Source organism: Lepidochelys kempii, chromosome 1 (assembly GCF_965140285.1).
Source record: "Lepidochelys kempii isolate rLepKem1 chromosome 1, rLepKem1.hap1, whole genome shotgun sequence".
In the NCBI taxonomy this organism is placed as follows: Eukaryota; Metazoa; Chordata; order Testudines; family Cheloniidae; genus Lepidochelys; species Lepidochelys kempii.
The window spans coordinates 335,275,782-335,294,619 of NC_136380.1; the positions used below are offsets into that span (position 1 = coordinate 335,275,782).

Below are 18,838 nucleotides of genomic sequence, written 5' to 3' on the forward strand. Positions count from 1 at the left end.
AAAACGTAACTGTAAAAAGAGGAGTTGTGGAGTAGGCAGACACAGTATGTTGTAAAGCGAGCAAATAAAGGTCTCTTAAAATGGGTTTAAATGGTTGAAATTAGATCTGGAAGCTTGGAGAAAAGAAAGAGTCGACGAATACTAGCACCACCAACTGTACAGGGAGATGTCAGCAAACCAGTAAAGTGCCTGAAACCACTCTGGCTTATTGCTAAAAGCAGCCAAGTCAGCAGGCTGTAGATTGGCCAAGTCAGCAGGCTTAGCTTCACCGGGGTGGGGGGGCTTTGGATGCCACAGAAAGGGCAGCTTGACTCCCCGTCCTTCCTGATAAGAATTGTGTTGAAGTGGCTGATACATGCATTTTAGAAGAGCAGGATGTGCCCCAGGAATGTCTGTTGGGGCCTCAAGGCTGCAAACTCTGGAAAAACCCACACCTGGTTAATCGATAATCAGAAGGAACCTCTTGCTTGACCACTGAAACTGCTTGCTTAACAAGTTTTCTTTAAGGGACATGTCATTCTATTACTAAAGTATAAATAAGGAGGGAAAGTTTGAGGTAGTTGGACTCTTTTTGGACTTTCCCTCTGGATACATCTTGCAGTCCCCACCAGCAGATGGAAGATTTGGCCACCGGAAGCCTGCTGCTGTGTCACTCGAGAGCCACTCGAGAGCCACACTCAGCTTTGGTAATTATCAAGGGTTGGGGTATTTTACTAACCTTTTGCGGACATGTGTAAGTGCTTGAGACTAAGTAAGTTTAGCTTTAAGTGAAAGCACTCTTGTGTTGTCCCCTTTGTGCCAGCCATCTATTGGTCGGATGGCTGTGTCTCTCCTGATTTATTTCCTGACAGCACCTCACACAGAGTAAAAGTTACCAAGAGCTTTGGGTTGAAAGACCCTGAGTAACATAACCAGGGAAGTGTTTAAAATGATGCTAACCAATTTGCTATAAAGGTCAAAAAATTGTAGAGTAAAACCTTTGCGAGAATTATATCTGATTTCTTTATGTGCAGTTTGTCTTGATTTTAAAATGTATCTTCACTTACCAAACAGTAAGACACATGAACTGTAAATAGAAAAGCCTGATGACAGCTGACCCCTGATCACTAAGGAGCTTTCATAATTTGTTGGGTAACCTGTCATCTGTATTCTGTACAGCGTTCAAGCTACATGCAACAAGAAAAACTAAATAAAATGTGGGAAAGAAAGGGAGTGCCATCCCTTTTGCAAGAATTATGCTTTACTTGCTTCCTTATGATACCTAGATACTACAGCAGTGGGTCCATTAGAAAGAGAAAGCAGTCAGTATTTTGTTCTTACATATAATTTAATTTAATAAAATAAAATGTTTCTGTATCTTATAAAAGCTGACATTTAAAAGTAGAGTTCATTGGCAATATCTGTTTCCTGAATGGTACCACAACAGATATCAACACTGCAAAGGCAAAATTCTCTTCACTCCTCTGCATTGCAGGTCTCAGTTGTATACTCTGCTGTATTTCTGTGCACAGAACTCCCATTGAGGTCAATGAGAGCTCTGAACATGGAATGAGTATAGACTATGCAACAGAGAGCTGCACTGTGAATTAGTGAGTGATTCTCACTGGCTTGTTTATAGGGATTGGTATTCTTGCTACCCAGCCCTGTGATATACAATATGAATAGCTCAGTTATGTTTTTTGACATAATTACCAGAATCTTGTTGGTGGAAACTTCTCCTGAGAGACTGTTCCACAGCTTAATACATCTTACTGCAAGAATATTTTTCCTGAGTTTTCACTTTTTAAAGAAGTCATACCCTTATCCTTTGTCACTGACTAAATAATTCTTCTCTCTTTGGTGTTTAAGCTCCGCAAGTATTCATATGTGCTTGTAAGCACCCCACCATACCCACTAAAAAATAACATTAAAATACAGGTGAACCTACCTTTCTGACAACAGCTTGAGAATATTCCCAGAAACTTTTTATAATCTGGAGTTACAGTCATTATGCCTCAAAGCTTTCTAAACCTCTGTATGCAGACATGGAAGTACATGTTTTCTGTGACTACAGTGAGCAAGATTTGACCCTTAAAGTCTAATTGATGATGAACAATCCTCTGTTAACAGGGAGATGGACTAGGTAACCGAGTAGGTCTTTTCCATCTCTAGGGAATCCATGATTGTAATCACAGCGTACGCCAATATTTGCCCCCCCATCTCTTTTTTTTTTTTGTATCGACAGTGTTAATATACCATATCAGTGATAAGCCTGTAACTTATTTCCATTCAGCTATAACTGCTGGTAATTCTTTTTTTTTCTGCTGATTGATGCTAAATTAAGTTGGAATTACATATTATGTCCACGTGACTACTAAATGAGGTCGTCATAATTGATGTTATCACACTGAATATCAAAAGTAGCAATGAGGATTTGTGTCTCCACTCCCAAGTGTTGCTGAAATGCCCTGCTGGATTTTGCTTTATTTCACTAAATTGAGAGATTAGTTAAAAACTGTCATTCACCCAGTGCTTACTCTCTACTGCCTTCATTTATTAAGCTTGCCTTAATGGATTTTGTGTCAAGTTCTTGTACATTGGCCGTAAAAGTTAATTATAATAATAAAGCTATTTTACATAGTCTGACAAAATGACCTCAGCTTTGTGGCTACATCAGAAGGACTTGGCAAAGGAATTACATTATTATGCAAGGATTAGAAAGGTTAGGGAATCTCTACAGGACTGTTTGTCTGCTGGATCACTACTTTGAAATGGGACTGGTTTGGTGATCATCATCTGAATGAACATTCCCTAAAAAATGAGTTGATGGGCTCAATCCAGTTCTTTTTGTATATATATGTAGCACCTTCTAGTCAGTTCACTGGCATTAATGGATTAAGCCTGACAACACCCCTGTAAGGTACAGTAGATAAATATTATTCTTCCTATTTTGCAAATGAATGAACTGAGACCCAAGAGATAAGGGCCATATTGTCCACTATGCAGGAAAAATATACACAGGGGACAGGAAACAACATGAGTGGAAAATTTGTCCTGCCAGTGAGGAGTTTGTGTTCCCTGTAAAATTGGGTAGGGGATCCTAGATGCCTAAATCTCAGGAGATATGGTGGGGCTGAGATCACCATGCAGAGCCCTCTGCACTGCTGATCAGCTCACAGCTTCAGAGACTCAGAGAAATACAGGACTCGCAGGGACCTCGGTAGGTCAGCTAATCCAGCCCCGTAAGTGTTATCTAGACCATCCTTGATAGCTGCTTGTCTAACCTGATTTTAAAAATCTCCAGTGGTGGAGATCCCACAGCCTCCCTAGGTAACATGCATCCTTCATCAGCCATGCTATTAATGCCTGATCCATATCATTTTCCTTTCCAAATCCCCATCATATGTGGGCTACAAACTTTAAGATAATATAGATTTTTTTTGAAGGATATCAGTCTTCTGGCTGCTGGACTTTAGGAATAACTCAATTATCTTAAAATTAACACAGTGGTGATAGAAATATAACACCTTCAGATATAGGCAGCCACAGAAAAGAGGTGCTAATGACATCCCATAAATTTTGGTGGTTATTCTTTAAAGAGATAATAATCACCTCTTTCAGATTAAATAGGATGGGTAGATCAGAAGGTTTGTTTTGTGGGAAATCTAATTTACTTTGTGAATTATGCTATAATTTGACTGAACTTTTGTGTTCACTTTACTTCACCATATAATTAGTCATTATAGAGAATCAAAATTATTGTTGTCTCTTTAAGAACAAAGGCCTCAGAAACTGATAATTATTTCACAGTTCAACATTTTGTTCCTTTTCCTTCCCATGCAGCCTACAGTATGACTCGTTAGAAATGTTCAGACTAAGAACTACATTAGCGGGGAGGGGAAAGATCGGCTCCACCCTAGTGGCAGTGCCGGGAGATTGTGGGTACTGCTGTACTGCAAACACAGAATCAGCAGGTCTTGCATCCTCTCTCTTGCTCATGCGCTAGAGGGAAGCACCACACACTCATATGCAAAGAATTAAGTTATGTGGCACTGAGGGGAGTGTGTTACAAATTTTAAAGGGGTAACAAGAGCTATCTCTCATCATGCTCCTGCACAGCATCTGTAGAGGCACCATGGATCTGGTTCTCATTGACATTAAAGCCCACTTTCACTGCTTTGGCAGTGGAAAGTGGCCTTGAAGAGAGCATACATTTAATTCACTGTCATTGTAAGACTTCTTTACACTGGAGGAGTGGTATAAAGGAACCTTAGGGTAAATGAGAGACAGGCCCTAAGCCTAAGGGCATGTCTGCATTACAAGCACAGGGTGCGACTGCAGCTCATGTAGCCATACTTGAGCTAGTTTTAATCTAGCTAATTCAAGTACCAGAACAGTGAGGCTGCAGCAGTGTGTGCTTCAGAGTGGGATGTACAATCCTGCCTGGAACCCTGGTAGTTACTTTTGGGGCTACTTTGTAGTGAAGTGCACTTTGCCACAGCTTCTCTGCTGCAGAACCTGAGCTAGGTTAGAGCTAGCTCAGGTATGTCTACGCAAGATGCAGTCCCCCCGCCCCCTATGATGGCAAATGCAGACATGTCCTTAGGCTTAGGGCCTGACTCTCATTTATCCTAAGGTCTCTTTATATCATTTAGCAGTTGTAGTGGGCCAAATAACAACCAAGCCTAAATCTCTCTCCATTCCCGAAAACTATATCTGCAGTTTCTGATTTTTTCTTTTCTTCTTTTTTAATTTCCTGATTTCTTACAGTGAATGCTATACTTAGAATACAAATGGTGCTGTTCAGCTAATCTGAACTGATGTTGAGCTATGTCTTTGTCAAGATGTGACAGCCCACTCGGGGGGCTGGTTTCAGTCTGCATGAGTTTCGCACACCTAAACCAATAGGTTCTGTCCACAGGGCTGGAGCCCACAACGTCCCTTCTGGTTCCTTTGGAATTTGGAGTTTGTATGAATGGAGAGAGAGAAAAATTGGTCTTTCCCATCTTATCCAGAGAGCAGTTATAAGCAGCAAGCAAAGTAGATTCCACAGAAGTAAAGATGTAATTATATAACCCACAACCATCAGCATAGACCCTGAGGTACAGAGATGTTTTTACTTCAGGAGAAGTCTAAGTGTCAATATAGTTCTGAAAATCATGCCTTTGTTTTTTTGTCCATGCCCAACCTGCACTTCTAAAGAGCTTGACTAAAGAAGACAGCTTTGTTTTAATGTTTCTTACAATAAGAATTACTTTTAGATGATGATAACAACGAAAATATTGAAAATCCTTTCACACTATGATTCGATCCTTGTTGCCAATTGTGTGGCAGTGGAATTGAGGTCTGGACAGAAACTGGATGTGGAAGAGCATTGTGAGTTCATTAGCATCCTCAGCTAGGTGTTTCCTTCTTCCTGTGCTACCTTCTTGTATTGGGATTTTGAAAAAGTTGCGAGCTTAATATCATGTAAAGCATCTTCCATCCTTAAATGTCCCAAAGCACTTTGTTTCACTGACCAGCAAAATGCAGACACCTGTACAGTGAAACAGTGTCGGTATTTAACAGCACAAAGCAACATTACACAAGTTTTAGTCCAAAAAATGAAAAATATTATATGCAATTGAAATTGCAGGGGGAATTTAGATAAACTAAACACACATGATCCAGTATTATAATTTTGCTATGACACTAAGGCTAGTATCACTAGACTTTGAAAAAATTTGATGAGATCTCTAATCTCTTATCAGACCCTAGTTTAATTTCACATCCAACAAACACTACCTATAAAACCATAGTCCTGTAACATCATTCTGGAGTACTGATTTAGTAATGATTCAGAGACAAAAGTGCTATCTACCAAATCATAAATACCATTACCTTGAGAACTCTTGATTTTTCCCAGGAGCAGGATTCCTATTAAAGTATGAATGACCAAAACCAGTTCTGCTTATCTTGCAAGAGCAGCTAATATCACAACCAGATATGGTATGAATACAGAAATGGTATGGATGGCTCACAGCTGCTTTTACTTATGCTCTAAGCTTCCCAAGGTCCTCTACAGGCCTTGAAAAACAAAGAATTGCCAGTACACATTGTACTTCAGCCACACTCTTTCTTTGTCCCTGGCTCTGCCCTGACACAGCCCCTGTGCTAAGGGCTGGGAACAGGACTGGTGTAACATCCTTACACCATCTTTTAACAGCCAAGGAGTCCCCTTGTATAAGGGATAGTCTCAGGGAGCCATTTTCAACATCTCTGAGGAAACTTTATGCTAGCAGACTGCTGTAAAAGGGGTGATGTCATGCTCAGGACATCCAGAAATGTGAGCCCCTGTGTTACCCTGTGCCTTAGCAAGAGCAAGGGCTTTGCTGTTGCTAAACTGTATCAGTTCCCTGACACACCAACTCATCTGCCTTGCCAGAAAGCTCTTCAGGACTCTGCCAAGCTAAACCTTTCCTTGCAGACAACAACCAGTGAACCCCAGTTCCCAAGTTACCCACAGATGTCTCCCTGCAGTGTCCAATCCCTCACATGGGATGCTTACAGAAATTATTAAATTCATTGCCTCCAAAGAGATATGGCACACATCAGCCTGTAAGGTTAGCTAGAGGCTCACACTTCACTTAAATACACAGCGCTCAGATGGTTTTGTAATAAAACCAGAATAAGTTTATTAACAGGCAATAAGTGATACTAAGCAAAGAAAAAAAAGACAGGTATGGTTACAAACAATAAAATAAAACATGCCTTCTAGTGACTAAAACTTAATTTTAGCTAGTTATGATCTTTGCCTAAGCAGTTTTCTTACTTACCATTGGTTCACATCATCCCTACCCCACCAGATTGGTGATCCAACTTTCACAGGCTCAGAGAGTGGTTCACCCTCTGTCCACTCAGTGATGGATAACTAAAATGCCTTTTTGCTCCCCTTGTATTACTCAAAGTCTATTGTCTGTGCCTCAAGAGCCAGGAGTGCAAATTCTGTCCCCTGGTGTGATTGTTAAACAGTTTTCTCCCTTGCTTGTTTAGCTTGGTGGCTCTGTTTACCTTATACATAAATGTACTTTCATTGTTCACTGTTAGGATTCTGCAAGCTGGTCAGACAAGTAAAGACAAATTCCTTTTTCTAGGGTGGGCTAGGTTTATGCATTGTCTCCCAAGCACATGTAAAGCACAAATTTCAGCACACATCTATACTTTGTACACAACCAGTCCTTACATCACACAATAATTTTTGGGACCAATGTGTCACCAATTTACACAGGATACCCCAGATGACCCCTCTGAGATACATATTATAACAACAGTGCATTGGGGCAATGATTGTGTCAGGCCTGAGTTACAGGATGGGGGGCCCTCTTTCATTTGGCACTGAGGTGCTCCCAGGGTTACAAAGATCCTTATCTGTAAGTGAGAATCAGGCCCAAAGTTTGACTGAGTCAGTGGCAAAAGAAGGTGTTTGACAGGTGAGGAATTAAATGAGAGAAATGTAGAAGCACACCATTAAAAGATTAAGAGGTTTGTAAAATATTGTAAAGTGTGCAAGAGCATAAGACATGTTAGCTCTCTCGTCATCACATGTTAAAAGCTTTGTCCCCTGGTGACCTTACGGAAAGCAGTGAGGACTTGGAGCTTTGCTGTGCACATTTGTGACTGGGGCTATAAGTTTTCCTCTGAGAAGGCAATAGAGCTAGCTATGATTTTCAAGTTCAGATTTTCTGAAGACAGTTCCTGCTTTTTTGTATATGCTGGGTCTCTGTAGACAAGCACTGTGTGTTTATGAAGTCTGAATTGCTGTCTGTTTTTGTTATTGTTAAATTTTTAATGTAAGATTCCCTCATCTCGTTATCTCTTCGCAGGATTCTAGTCACCCTTCAATAATTTTCATTAAATTACAGCAACTGCAACTTTACTGAGCGTAAAATTTCCCTACAGTGTCCTCGAATGTTCTAGCTGTGAACTGGGGAAATTTGTAATTCTGACCACAAATCTACTGTAACGGGGGCATCTGATTCAACCTCCTTACAGAATGCCTCCTGTGAGAACTGCCCTTTTACTTCTTTGAAATGACAAATCTCCATCATTGGAGATTTTTAAGAGAAGGTTGGACAAACACCTGTCAGGGATGGTCTAGATAATACTTGGTCCTGCCGTGAGTGCGGGGGACTGGACTAGATGACCTCTCGAGGTCCCTTCCAGTTCTATGATTCTATAAAGGAATGACCCCAACTTCTGTTTGTTCAGCGTAGTTAGTGCATCTTGACATCTAAAGGCAATTTTGATGCCGTTTCCTTTATGGATCATCATTAAAATGCTAATACGATTCATTCGGGAATCCAATCTGCTTTCTTTTATTGTTTTTGCTGTTGTTCTTTTGTTGTTATTGCTAAAGAATAATGCTTGTGAAGGAGCAAATAAAGATTGATTTTTCTTTAGCATTATCTGAACCTGAAGTGCTGAGACAAGCAAAACATGTTTCCATTACTTAACTAAGCAAACAATGGCATATCAATCATAAAGGCAGCTGGACCAAGGTGTCTTTTTCATAAAGTGGTAGATTTCTCATGAAGGACAGTTTAATGGGCTGCTGCCAATGAAATTGCTAAAGAACTGGTAATCCCAGGGGGCCATACAAAACTGGAGCTAGCAGAAGGTGTCAGTTAGGATATGAGAAGTAGCCCAGTGTCAAGAGACTTGAGAAAAGGAGATTGAAAAAAGTTGAAGTGCATTTCTTAATTATTTGCTTCTTGACACTGATTGTTTTAAATCAACGTTTCTATTTTTAACCTGCTTGGACTGGCTATGAGATCAGAGAAATGTTTCTGCCATTAATGTTTATCATGTTAACATTGTGGTTTCATTCCCCTTTGATCATGCTTAAATATACTTCTGACATGTTCTTTTGATGTTTGTTGTCTTTTTAAAACACATTTTGACTTTGATTAAATCCTTTCCACTGAAGGTGTTTTTTGGGCCTGGAATATGGAAAAGAATATGATACACAGGGTGTTGTGACTGCTTATATTATTAGAAGAACCATGTGTTTCTTAATAGTTGTAGACATGTTTTGGGATCACATAGACTCCAGTAATTTGTATATGGCGATCTGAGATAGTCATATCCATCGATAATAGTCTGCGGAGCACTATCATGGGTACTACTGCTTTCGGCTCCTGCTTCCACTTCCCATTCAGCAGTTCTTTTAGCTCATTCCAGCATAGCCTCTCTTCTATATGTCATCAACTTCCTTATGTGTCTGTGCTGACCATATGAAGTATGTCAGTGCTGCCTGAATTATCTTAAACTCTCCCTGGGGAACTCTTGGTAATAAGATAAGTTAGTGAACTAGCTAAAATTTTCAGGGTGATGCTTTATCCCTAGTCTCAACAGCTGAACAGATATACTGGGGAACATACTTCCTTTTGCTGCATGAGTGCACTAATAGGAAAACAGGGTATATGAAGTGCCTGACTTTTACGCATCATCTCCACTCCTTCCCTGAAAGAAGAGAAAGACAGAATTGCAATCCAGAGCTGCAGAGAGTGCTAAATTGGGTGACAGGTAACTATCTGGCTGGATCACCGTGGCCCCAAAGGACTGGGTTTGGGCAAAGTCAGGCCCCCAAGAGTTGTTGGGCAATAGACTCCAGACATCAGGCAAGACGTTCATCACAAGCTAGGGCAAGGCCATTGCAAAGTTGTTGAATTTCCTCAGATCAGGTCAAGTGTGCATGGCTGCTGCTGGTATCACCAGCAGTGATACCACACCAGTGGAATCTCGCCACTGAGTGGTGGGAGGGGTGTGCCAGATACCCATTGGAATGAAAAATAATAGCCACAAAGGAGTAATTCCAGCTGTCACTGCTGCCTTGCAGCTAGCTCTTGGTTGAGCAAAGACTAGGGGAGACAACTCTGAACTAAACCCGCTGTGGAGAAAGCGTTAGATGGTTGGCATTGCAATTCAGCTCTGCCTTCCAGCATCTCCTGCAGCTGTGCTGGCTTCTAAACATCTTAGTCTTCTGAGCCTTTGGGCCTGGATAATACCACCAAGAGGGGGGCTGTGATCCTAAGCCCAACCACTGCCTCCTTATTTCTTTTCTGCTTAGGTGTATGCACCAAAGATTTGGGTATGATGGTCTCCCTCTTCAAACTTGCTTGTTGGAATATGAGGACAACATGCACTGGTATGTCAAACAACCTAGAGGAGGTCAGTTACTGGAGGAAGACTGCCATCACTGACAGAGAGCTGGAGAAGCTTGACATTGATTTAGCCTCTCTCTCTGAGACTGGACTAACATACAGGCTCTCTATGCAAGATGCAATGTTTCTTCTTTTGGCATGGAGAAAGCAAACAAGGCCTCTCTGAGGACAGGGTGGATTTTGCAGTCAAAAATTCATTCACACCTCTAGTCGAATATCCCATTGCAACATCAGAATGTATCATATTAGTAAGAATATCTACCACAGGTGGATTTGCCAACATCATTAGCACATATGTGCCAACACTTTTCTTCACCTCTGTAGAGAAGGACTTGCTCTATCAGCAGCTCAGCTGTGTCATCAGCAAGCTACCACTAGGCAACCAACTCTGTCTACTGAAAGACTTCAGTGCTAAAGTCAGTTCACATCACGAGATGTGGCTGCTAATCACTGGCCACCATGGAGTGGGAAAAATTAACAACAATGGTCAAAGACTATTGGAGCTCTTCACCCACCAACAACTGTGTATTACCAACACATGCATCACTGGAAGGTCTCATGGAGACACACTCCTGATCTGGACACTAGCATCAACTAGATGTAATTGTCACCTGTAGAAAACACCTAAAGGATGCCCTCCATACTTGCAATCTTCACAGTGGAGACTGTGATATAGACCATGCACTTGTATGCTCAGGGATGAAAGTAACTTAAAGGACCTACCGGTACGCCAGAATCCTGAGCAGAGGGGCAGGACGCCAACCAGAAGGGGGCAGGGCCTCAACTGGAAGAGGTGGGGTCTTTAGAGCCCCGAACTCTTTAAATTGCTGCCAGAGTACACCCCCCTCCAAAAAGTGTCAAGAATAAGGATAACCTCTATGCATGGCCTTCATAGATCTTACAAAAGCTTTTGACCTGGTTAACAGAAAGGATCTTTTTCAGTTGCTAGAGAGAACTGGTTGCCTCCCAATCCTCCTCAGTCTCATTCAATCCTTCCATAATAGCATGAAGGCTATAGTCCAATGTGATGGTGATCAGTCTGACAGCTTTGAAATTCACAGTGATGTTGGACAGGGAGGAGTTTTGGCACCAACATTCTTCAGTTTATTTTTCTCTTTGCTGGGTCATCATCTAGCACCAAAGTGGACATCTCCATACAAGATCAGATGGAAAACTCTTCAACCTTGCATGTCTACAACCAAAAAGCAAAGTCAAACATCTGCTGATATGAGAAGTGATATTAGTTGATGACACAGTGCTCATCACACATAGTGTATATAGTTAATTAGCATATAAACTGAGGAGCATCCTTAGTAAATAAAGTAGTGGTTTTAATGAGCCAGATCCTCAGTTGATGAAAATCAGCATAGCATAATCTGGCTCATTACCTCCCTAAATATGTGGTGATATGTGTTAAAATGATATTTTAATATATGATGCTAGAACAGCTTATAATCTGACATAGGGACAGCACTCTTTCAATAGTTAAATATAGTTCACACTGAATTATCCCAGTAGGATGTAAAATGCCGTAGGAAGAAGAACAGCTTGGTGATTCTCTTTGATTTACCTCCTTTTCCCTGGTTAAAGAGGCCAACGGAAATATTTGAATGAAAAATGCAATATTGGGCCAGGTTTCAGAGTAACAGCCGTGTTAGTCTGTATTCACAAAAAGAAAAGGAGTACTTGTGGCACCTTAGAGACTAACCAATTTATTTGAGCATGAAGTGAGCTGTAGCTCATGGAAGCTTATGCTCAAATAAATTGGTTAGTCTCTAAGGTGCCACAAGTACTCCTTTTCTTTTTGTGAATATTGGCCAGATCTTCCTCTGGTGTAAACTGGCACAGCCTCATTGAAGTCAATGGATCTATGCTGATATATACTCATATATGTCCTAATTTCTTTGCCCATTGTTTTCTATTTTTTTATCAGTCTCTCTTGAGGCTTTATATATCTACAGTATCATTGTCTAGATATAGACATATGTGTGGAAGGGGAATTTGTACTTTGAATAATGATGTCAATAGAGCTGGTCAGAAAATGGTATTTTTCATTAAACTTTTCTTAAATAATGAAAAAACTCATTTTAAAAATCTTTTCCACCTAAAGGGTTTTGTTTTTCCACACACAAAAAAAAATGGTTTTCAAAACATTGTTTTGTTTTTGTTTTTAGTAGTTAAAAAAATGGAAAATTTCAAACAAAATGGCCATTTTTCATCCAAAAATGTTTTATAGAATGATTTTTAACCTGTTCTTGAGTGTTCTGTCTACAGTTCCTATTACTACAGATGCTGAGAACCTCCCAATCTTTAGTGTATTTATCTTCACAGCACCCTTACATTTTATACACGGGGGACTAAGACACAGAGAGGTTAAGTGACTTGATTAAGGTCACAGAGGATGTATATGGTAGTTCAGGGATGTGAACACAGCTCTCCCAATTCTCAGCCAAACACCCTAGCTACTGGACAAACCATCTTCTTCCTCTATCATAGCTTTCCTGAGCAGTTTTCATTTCTGCTGTATAGAAAGTCAAAATAAACAAGGAAATAAGAAGTAGGCAAGACTGAATGTGAAAGAAACTCTCAGCAATCCATGTATGGAATTAGGAAGCTGTGCTGTAATGTTACAATACAGTTAATAGAGCAATTTCATATGTATTATATTACTCCATATGTTTTCCTGAATCACTACAGACTATGAATAGCAAGCGCTGCTATATACTGGATAAATAAATTATAGATGTGCGCTGGTGTGCAGTGTTGGGGGTGTGTGTGTGTGTGTTGTTCTAGTAGTAGATTCAAAGAGCAGAAACAAGTTGTGATAGGGATTTCCTTTGGGTGGGAGCACCAGGAAGAAAAGTTGAAAATTTGCTTATTTGATTAAAGGGTTAGTTCATGTGTGCAAGTCAGAATGGAAGAATCCTTTCATGTAAATGAGGCAACAGATTTTACTTGCTATGTAGTAACATGTACATTGGCATTTTATTCTCAGATCCTAGGTTTGTTAGTGCCCACCTAATACCAGAAAGTGATAACCCAGAAGATGACAAAATCTATTTCTTCTTCCGTGAAAATGCAATTGATGGAGAGCACTCTGGAAAAGCCACCCATGCCAGAATAGGGCAGATCTGCAAGGTAATATGGTGACTTAATGTTATGAGAATGAATGCCCTCAGTTAAAGTTGTAAAAGTGATATTAGCAACTACTCTTTCTTGGCTGGTTTCAGAGTAGCAGCCGTGTTAGTCTGTATTCACAAAAAGAAAAGGAGGACTTGTGGCACCTTAGAGACTAACCAATTTATTTGAGCATAAGCTTTCGTGAGCTACAGCTGTAGCTCACGAAAGCTTATGCTCAAATAAATTGGTTAGTCTCTAAGGTGCCACAAGTCCTCCTTTTCTTCTTTCTTGGCTGTACATTAGTTTATGGTAACACTGGCAATGTAGTGATTCCAAGGTCTTCCAGAATGACCAATAATCAAGGGAAAACATCAAAGAGATATAATATTCAGTTCTGTTCTGTTTGGAGTAGCACCCCAAATTTACAATGCATCATCCAAAAATTATAAGACCCTCCTGAGTTTTAAAATGCGGCTGAGAGAAATAGAGTCTTGTGCAAGAAACATGGTACTCCCTGCTTCCAGGTGGACCAGATGTTCTGTAGACATTTTCTTTCTTGAGTTATTTTTGACATCCAAGGCTCCCATTCTGGGCAGAACTTCTAAAGGAAGAGGCACATTAAAATGAAAATAATTGCTTAGGCTAAGTTTTATAAATGAACAGTGTCAAGGGTCTCAAACGGGTTCATCCATCCCAACAAATATCCAATTTTTTCCTGAGGGACCTTGAGAAAATATCTGTGAATTAAGTGATCGCCATGAATTGGTAAATATAACGTTTAGAGTAGAATTTCACATTATTCCTTTAGGCAGGACTCCAATTTACCATCTCTGAAAAACAAGATAGCAGCTTGGAAAATTATAGCCCCACCCTTACAGAGACCTTGATCTGCTCCCACTCCCAGCCCTGCTATTAAACATCTGATTCTCCCACCCTAACACCTTTTATACTTTGATCTTGTACAACTTGTGGGGCTACTTTGTTGATACTCGGTAAAGAATAATGAGCTGTTTAAACTTTATTGAGTCTTGGCCACATGTAAGCTTGAACAGAAGCAAAATACTCTGTCAATCTGCCTAATTGCTTTCTTTCTTTCTTTCTTTCTTTCTTTCTTTCTTTCTTTCTTTCTTTCTTTCTTTCTTTCTTTCTTTCTTTCTTTCTTTCTTTCTTTCTAATTTAATTTATTTCAAGATTTTCTAGGAATAAGTTCTTCTGAAAATGATACTAAATACATAGCAATGACCATGATAAATTGAAATTGATTCAGTATTGGTATATTTGAAAAATGAGGGAGATTTTATAATTTCCTAAACCATAAAAAGGACAATATGTAAAACTGGGGATTATGGTGTTATATTTAACATTTCAAACAGGAACATGATTATGTATTAACATATAATACTTCTTCTGTTAGAATGACTTTGGTGGACACAGAAGCCTTGTTAATAAATGGACAACTTTCCTTAAAGCACGCCTGATTTGTTCTGTGCCAGGGCCCAATGGCATTGATACTCATTTTGATGAACTACGTAAGTAGCCACAATGACTTTGAATGCAGAATCATTTTCTGGTATTTTCATTACTGAAATGACCATGTATTTTCTTTTTTGTTGTTGTTGTTGTTGTTGTTTTTGTTACAGAGGATGTGTTTCTAATGAACTCAAAAGACCTCAAAAATCCAATAGTCTATGGAGTGTTTACAACTTCCAGGTACAGAGTGTATCATTTTACTTGTATGGAAACTTGTGTGGCTGGTTGCTTTAAAGAGCTCTCTTTGTTAAAATGTTCTTAAGAAACACAGCATTTTCTTAACCTTTGAACTGCTAGAAGGCAGTGTAAGTTAGAAGTAATGAATTAAATTTCTTTTCTTATGAGCAATGTACATCATTGCCCTGACACACGTCTGAAAGAATGTGTCAGTTTCTCAGCCTCTTCCTGTTGAAAAACTGGCTTTAAAGATGAAGGGTGAAATGTCAAATCCCTTGCCAAATAGAGTTGGTAAAATAATGCAGGAAATTTAAAAAAAACCCCACATTTTTTAAATATCAAAATTTAGAATTTTAGAAAACTTCTGGACAATCAATAAGCTTTTTAAGAAAAAACAGCAAAGATTTTTTCCACCACTCTTCAACTGAGTCCAGTACATCCTTGGTGTAAATCCTTTGGCTTCATAGGCTTATAGATTGTAAGGCTAGAATAGATCACTGTGGTCATCTAGTCTGATCTCATGCATAACACAGTCCATAGAACTTCCCTCAAATGGGCTTACACCAGGGATGGAATTGTCCCTAGGCTTTTGTCTCATGAAGGACTGTTGAATTTGCCTCTGAGGGAAAAGCCACCTATAACCACGGAGGGAGGCATATGTTTTTAAATGTAAGTTTCTAGTCATCACATAATCCACAAGAATGAGGCTCATGTGGAATCTACTATCCTTGTAGAAACCCCAAGGAAATGCATAGCAGTGCAGTTTCAGTGTGTGTTGTCAAAAGGGGGAAGTGAGGGAGAGAGAGAAAGGGCAAAACTAAAACAAATTTGCTGACTATTAGCAAGAGTATATAAAGTGATTAGTTGGCTACAGGATGAGTAATGGGTTACAGACCCTTTTGCATGAAGGTCACCACTATGAAAAACACATGAGACCTCTTTATTTCATATTTATACCAATAAATTGCATTTGCAGAATAACAGCTATTACAAATAGATTTTTCACCCTGCCTTCTTTATGAAGCAGTTCAGTTTCAAAATCAGGGATGGAAAACTGAAGACACTTATTATCTATTAAGAGCCAGATTCGACCATCCTAAGTATTACTCATATAGAGTAATACCTACTCGAAGAAAATCCCATTGAAATTGGATCTGGACGTATATAAACAATAAATTTTAAGTAGCAGCCAGCAGCCATTCTGTTTAGAAAAACATCTGAGAGATTTCTGTCAGTTAAACTGAACTTTCTAAGGAATGTGTTTGGGTTCGCCTAGACAGCATTTCAGAGTTTGGAAAATCAATGCATGTAATTAATTAAAGAGCCTTTAATCCCACCATTCTCCTGTGATTAAATTGACAAATAATTTAAAGAAACTGACTTATTTTTCTTTCCCCTACCCCATTTTTAGCAACATCTTCAAGGGGTCAGCAGTGTGTATGTACAGCATGACAGATGTAAGGAGGGTGTTCCTTGGTCCATATGCTCACAGAGATGGTCCCAACTATCAATGGGTGCCTTATCAAGGACGTGTACCATATCCACGGCCAGGAACTGTAAGTGCACTGGGAAATCTGATACTGATTTCGCTCATTCCATTGTACTTGAACTTATAACACAAAAGAAGCTGAACAAGTGGGAAAGGCAGGCTAATGTAAGAGCAAACTAGCTGTTGCTGCAAATCCAGAATGCGCTGCCTCGATTTGCAAAGTGCAGCTGGCTTGTCAATGAGCCTAATCCTGTAAACCTCAGTCAGACAAAAACCATATCGACTTCAGGAGATGTTTGACTGGAGCAGGGATGCAGGATTTTGTTGAGTATTTGTAGAGTAGTTAAGGAATAATGCAGCTTTCCTTTCATAAATTTCACTTCTTTAGAGTTCTAAGGTAACCATTTCTGCAGTGGACGGGGAAGGCACTGGAATAATTTCCAATTCCAAAAGGGATTTTTTAACTGTTATTCTACTTTCCTGTCTCTTTCTAATGCCTCTGTCACTATGGTGTCTATGAAACCACTATTTATGACTTCCCATCCACCCCAGTCATTGTCAGGTCCCAGAAATGCTGCTGAGCTTTGCCTATTCATCTGCCTTTTCTCCGGTAGAATGTGTTAGAGGAAAAGGTTTGGGTTGTACATATCAGGGTAGATCTTCAGCTGGTGCAAATCAGCTTAGCTCCATTGAGACTCCTGTGAACACTAGGCTGAGGATCTAGCCCATTCAGATGTATCTATGCCTCAAATAAACTATACAGATCCAAGTAAGTACAGTGAAGTAAAAAAACAAGAATAGCACATAAGCATTATTCATATATGGGCATTTCTATGATTCTGTGATCATATAGATTGTCCTTTAATTGTTAGTAACCTTTAAACTATCCTTTCTAGCTTCTTCTCAAAACTGGCTTCCATGATAAATGTGTAAAACAATGGTTAAATGATACAGATGTCTGGCCTAACAAAAACTGCTTCATATGTTAAAGAAAAGAATGATTTCTCAGCAAAAGGATTGTATAATTCTCCTCATTCAGTGGATGTGATTGCTAAGGAATAACCAGATTTCTTCACAGAAAAGTCTCAAGCTCTGCAGTGTTGTAGTGCCCATCTTTAAAAAAGGGAAGGAGGAGGATCCTGGGAACTACAGTCCCGTCAGCCTCACCTCAGTCCCTGGAAAAATCATGGAGCAGGTCCTCAAGGAATCAATTCTGAAGCACTTAGAGGAGAGGAAAGTGATCAGGAACAGTCAGCATGGATTCACCAAGGGCAAGTCATGCCTGACTAATCTAATTGCCTTCTATGACGAGATAACTGGCTCTGTGGATGAGGGGAAAGCAGTGGACATGTTGTTCCTTGACTTTAGCAAAGCTTTTGACACGGTCTCCCACAGTATTCTTGTCAGCAAGTTAAAGAAGTATGGGCTGGATGAATGGACTATAAGGTGGATAGAAAGCTGGCTAGATTGTCGGGCTCAACGGGGAGTGATCAATGGCTCCATGTCTAGTTGGCAGCCGGTATCAAGTGGAGTGCCCCAAGGGTCGGTCCTGGGGCCGGTTTTGTTCAATATCTTCATAAATGATCTGGAGGATGGCGTGGATTGCACCCTCAGCAAGTTTGCAGATGACACTAAACTGGGAGGAAAGGTAGATACGCTGGAGGGTAGGGATAGGATACAGCGGCCCCTAGACAAATTAGAGGATTGGGCCAAAAGAAATCTGATGAGGTTCAACGAGGACAAGTGCAGAGTCCTGCACTTAGGATGGAAGAATCTCATGCACGACTACAGACTAGGGACCGAATGGCTAGGCAGCAGTTCTGTAGAAAAGGACCTAGGGCTTACAGTGGACGAGAAGCTGGATATGAGTCAACAGTGTGCCCTTGTTGCCAAGAAGGCCAATGGCATTTTGGGATGTATAAGTAGGGACATTGCCAGCAGATCGAGGGACGTGATTGTACCCCTCTATTCGACTTTGGTGAGGCCTCATCTGGAGTACTTTGTCCAGTTTTGGGCCCCACACTACAAGAAGGATGTGGAAAAATTGGAAAATGTCCAGTGGAGGGCAACAAAAATGATTAGGGGACTGGAACACGTGACTTATGAGGAGAGGCTGAGGGAACTGGGATTGTTTAGTCTGCGGAAGAGAAGAATGAGGGGGAAATTGATAGCTGCTTTCAGCTACCTGAAAGGGGGTTCCAAAGAGGATGGATCTAGACTGTTCTCAGTGGTAGCAGATGACTGAACGAGGAGTAATGGTCTCAAGTTGCAGTGGGGGAGGTTTAGGTTGGATATTAGGAAAACCTTTTTTACTAGGAGGGTGGTGAAGTACTGGAATGCG

The 18,838-nt window shown here is 40.2% G+C and overlaps 1 protein-coding gene across 1 annotated transcript in view; it reads left to right on the forward strand.

Annotated features, from left to right (window-relative positions):
* The window catches only part of SEMA3A (semaphorin 3A), a 207,545-nt gene that overhangs the window by 148,611 nt on the left and 40,096 nt on the right, over positions 1 to 18,838 (forward strand). Inside the window, exons 7-10 of the mRNA XM_073328643.2 lie at positions 13,177 to 13,319; positions 14,716 to 14,830; positions 14,942 to 15,011; positions 16,420 to 16,564. Coding sequence (XP_073184744.1) covers positions 13,177 to 13,319; positions 14,716 to 14,830; positions 14,942 to 15,011; positions 16,420 to 16,564 — 473 coding nt within the window. The remainder of the gene's footprint in view (positions 1 to 13,176; positions 13,320 to 14,715; positions 14,831 to 14,941; positions 15,012 to 16,419; positions 16,565 to 18,838) is intronic.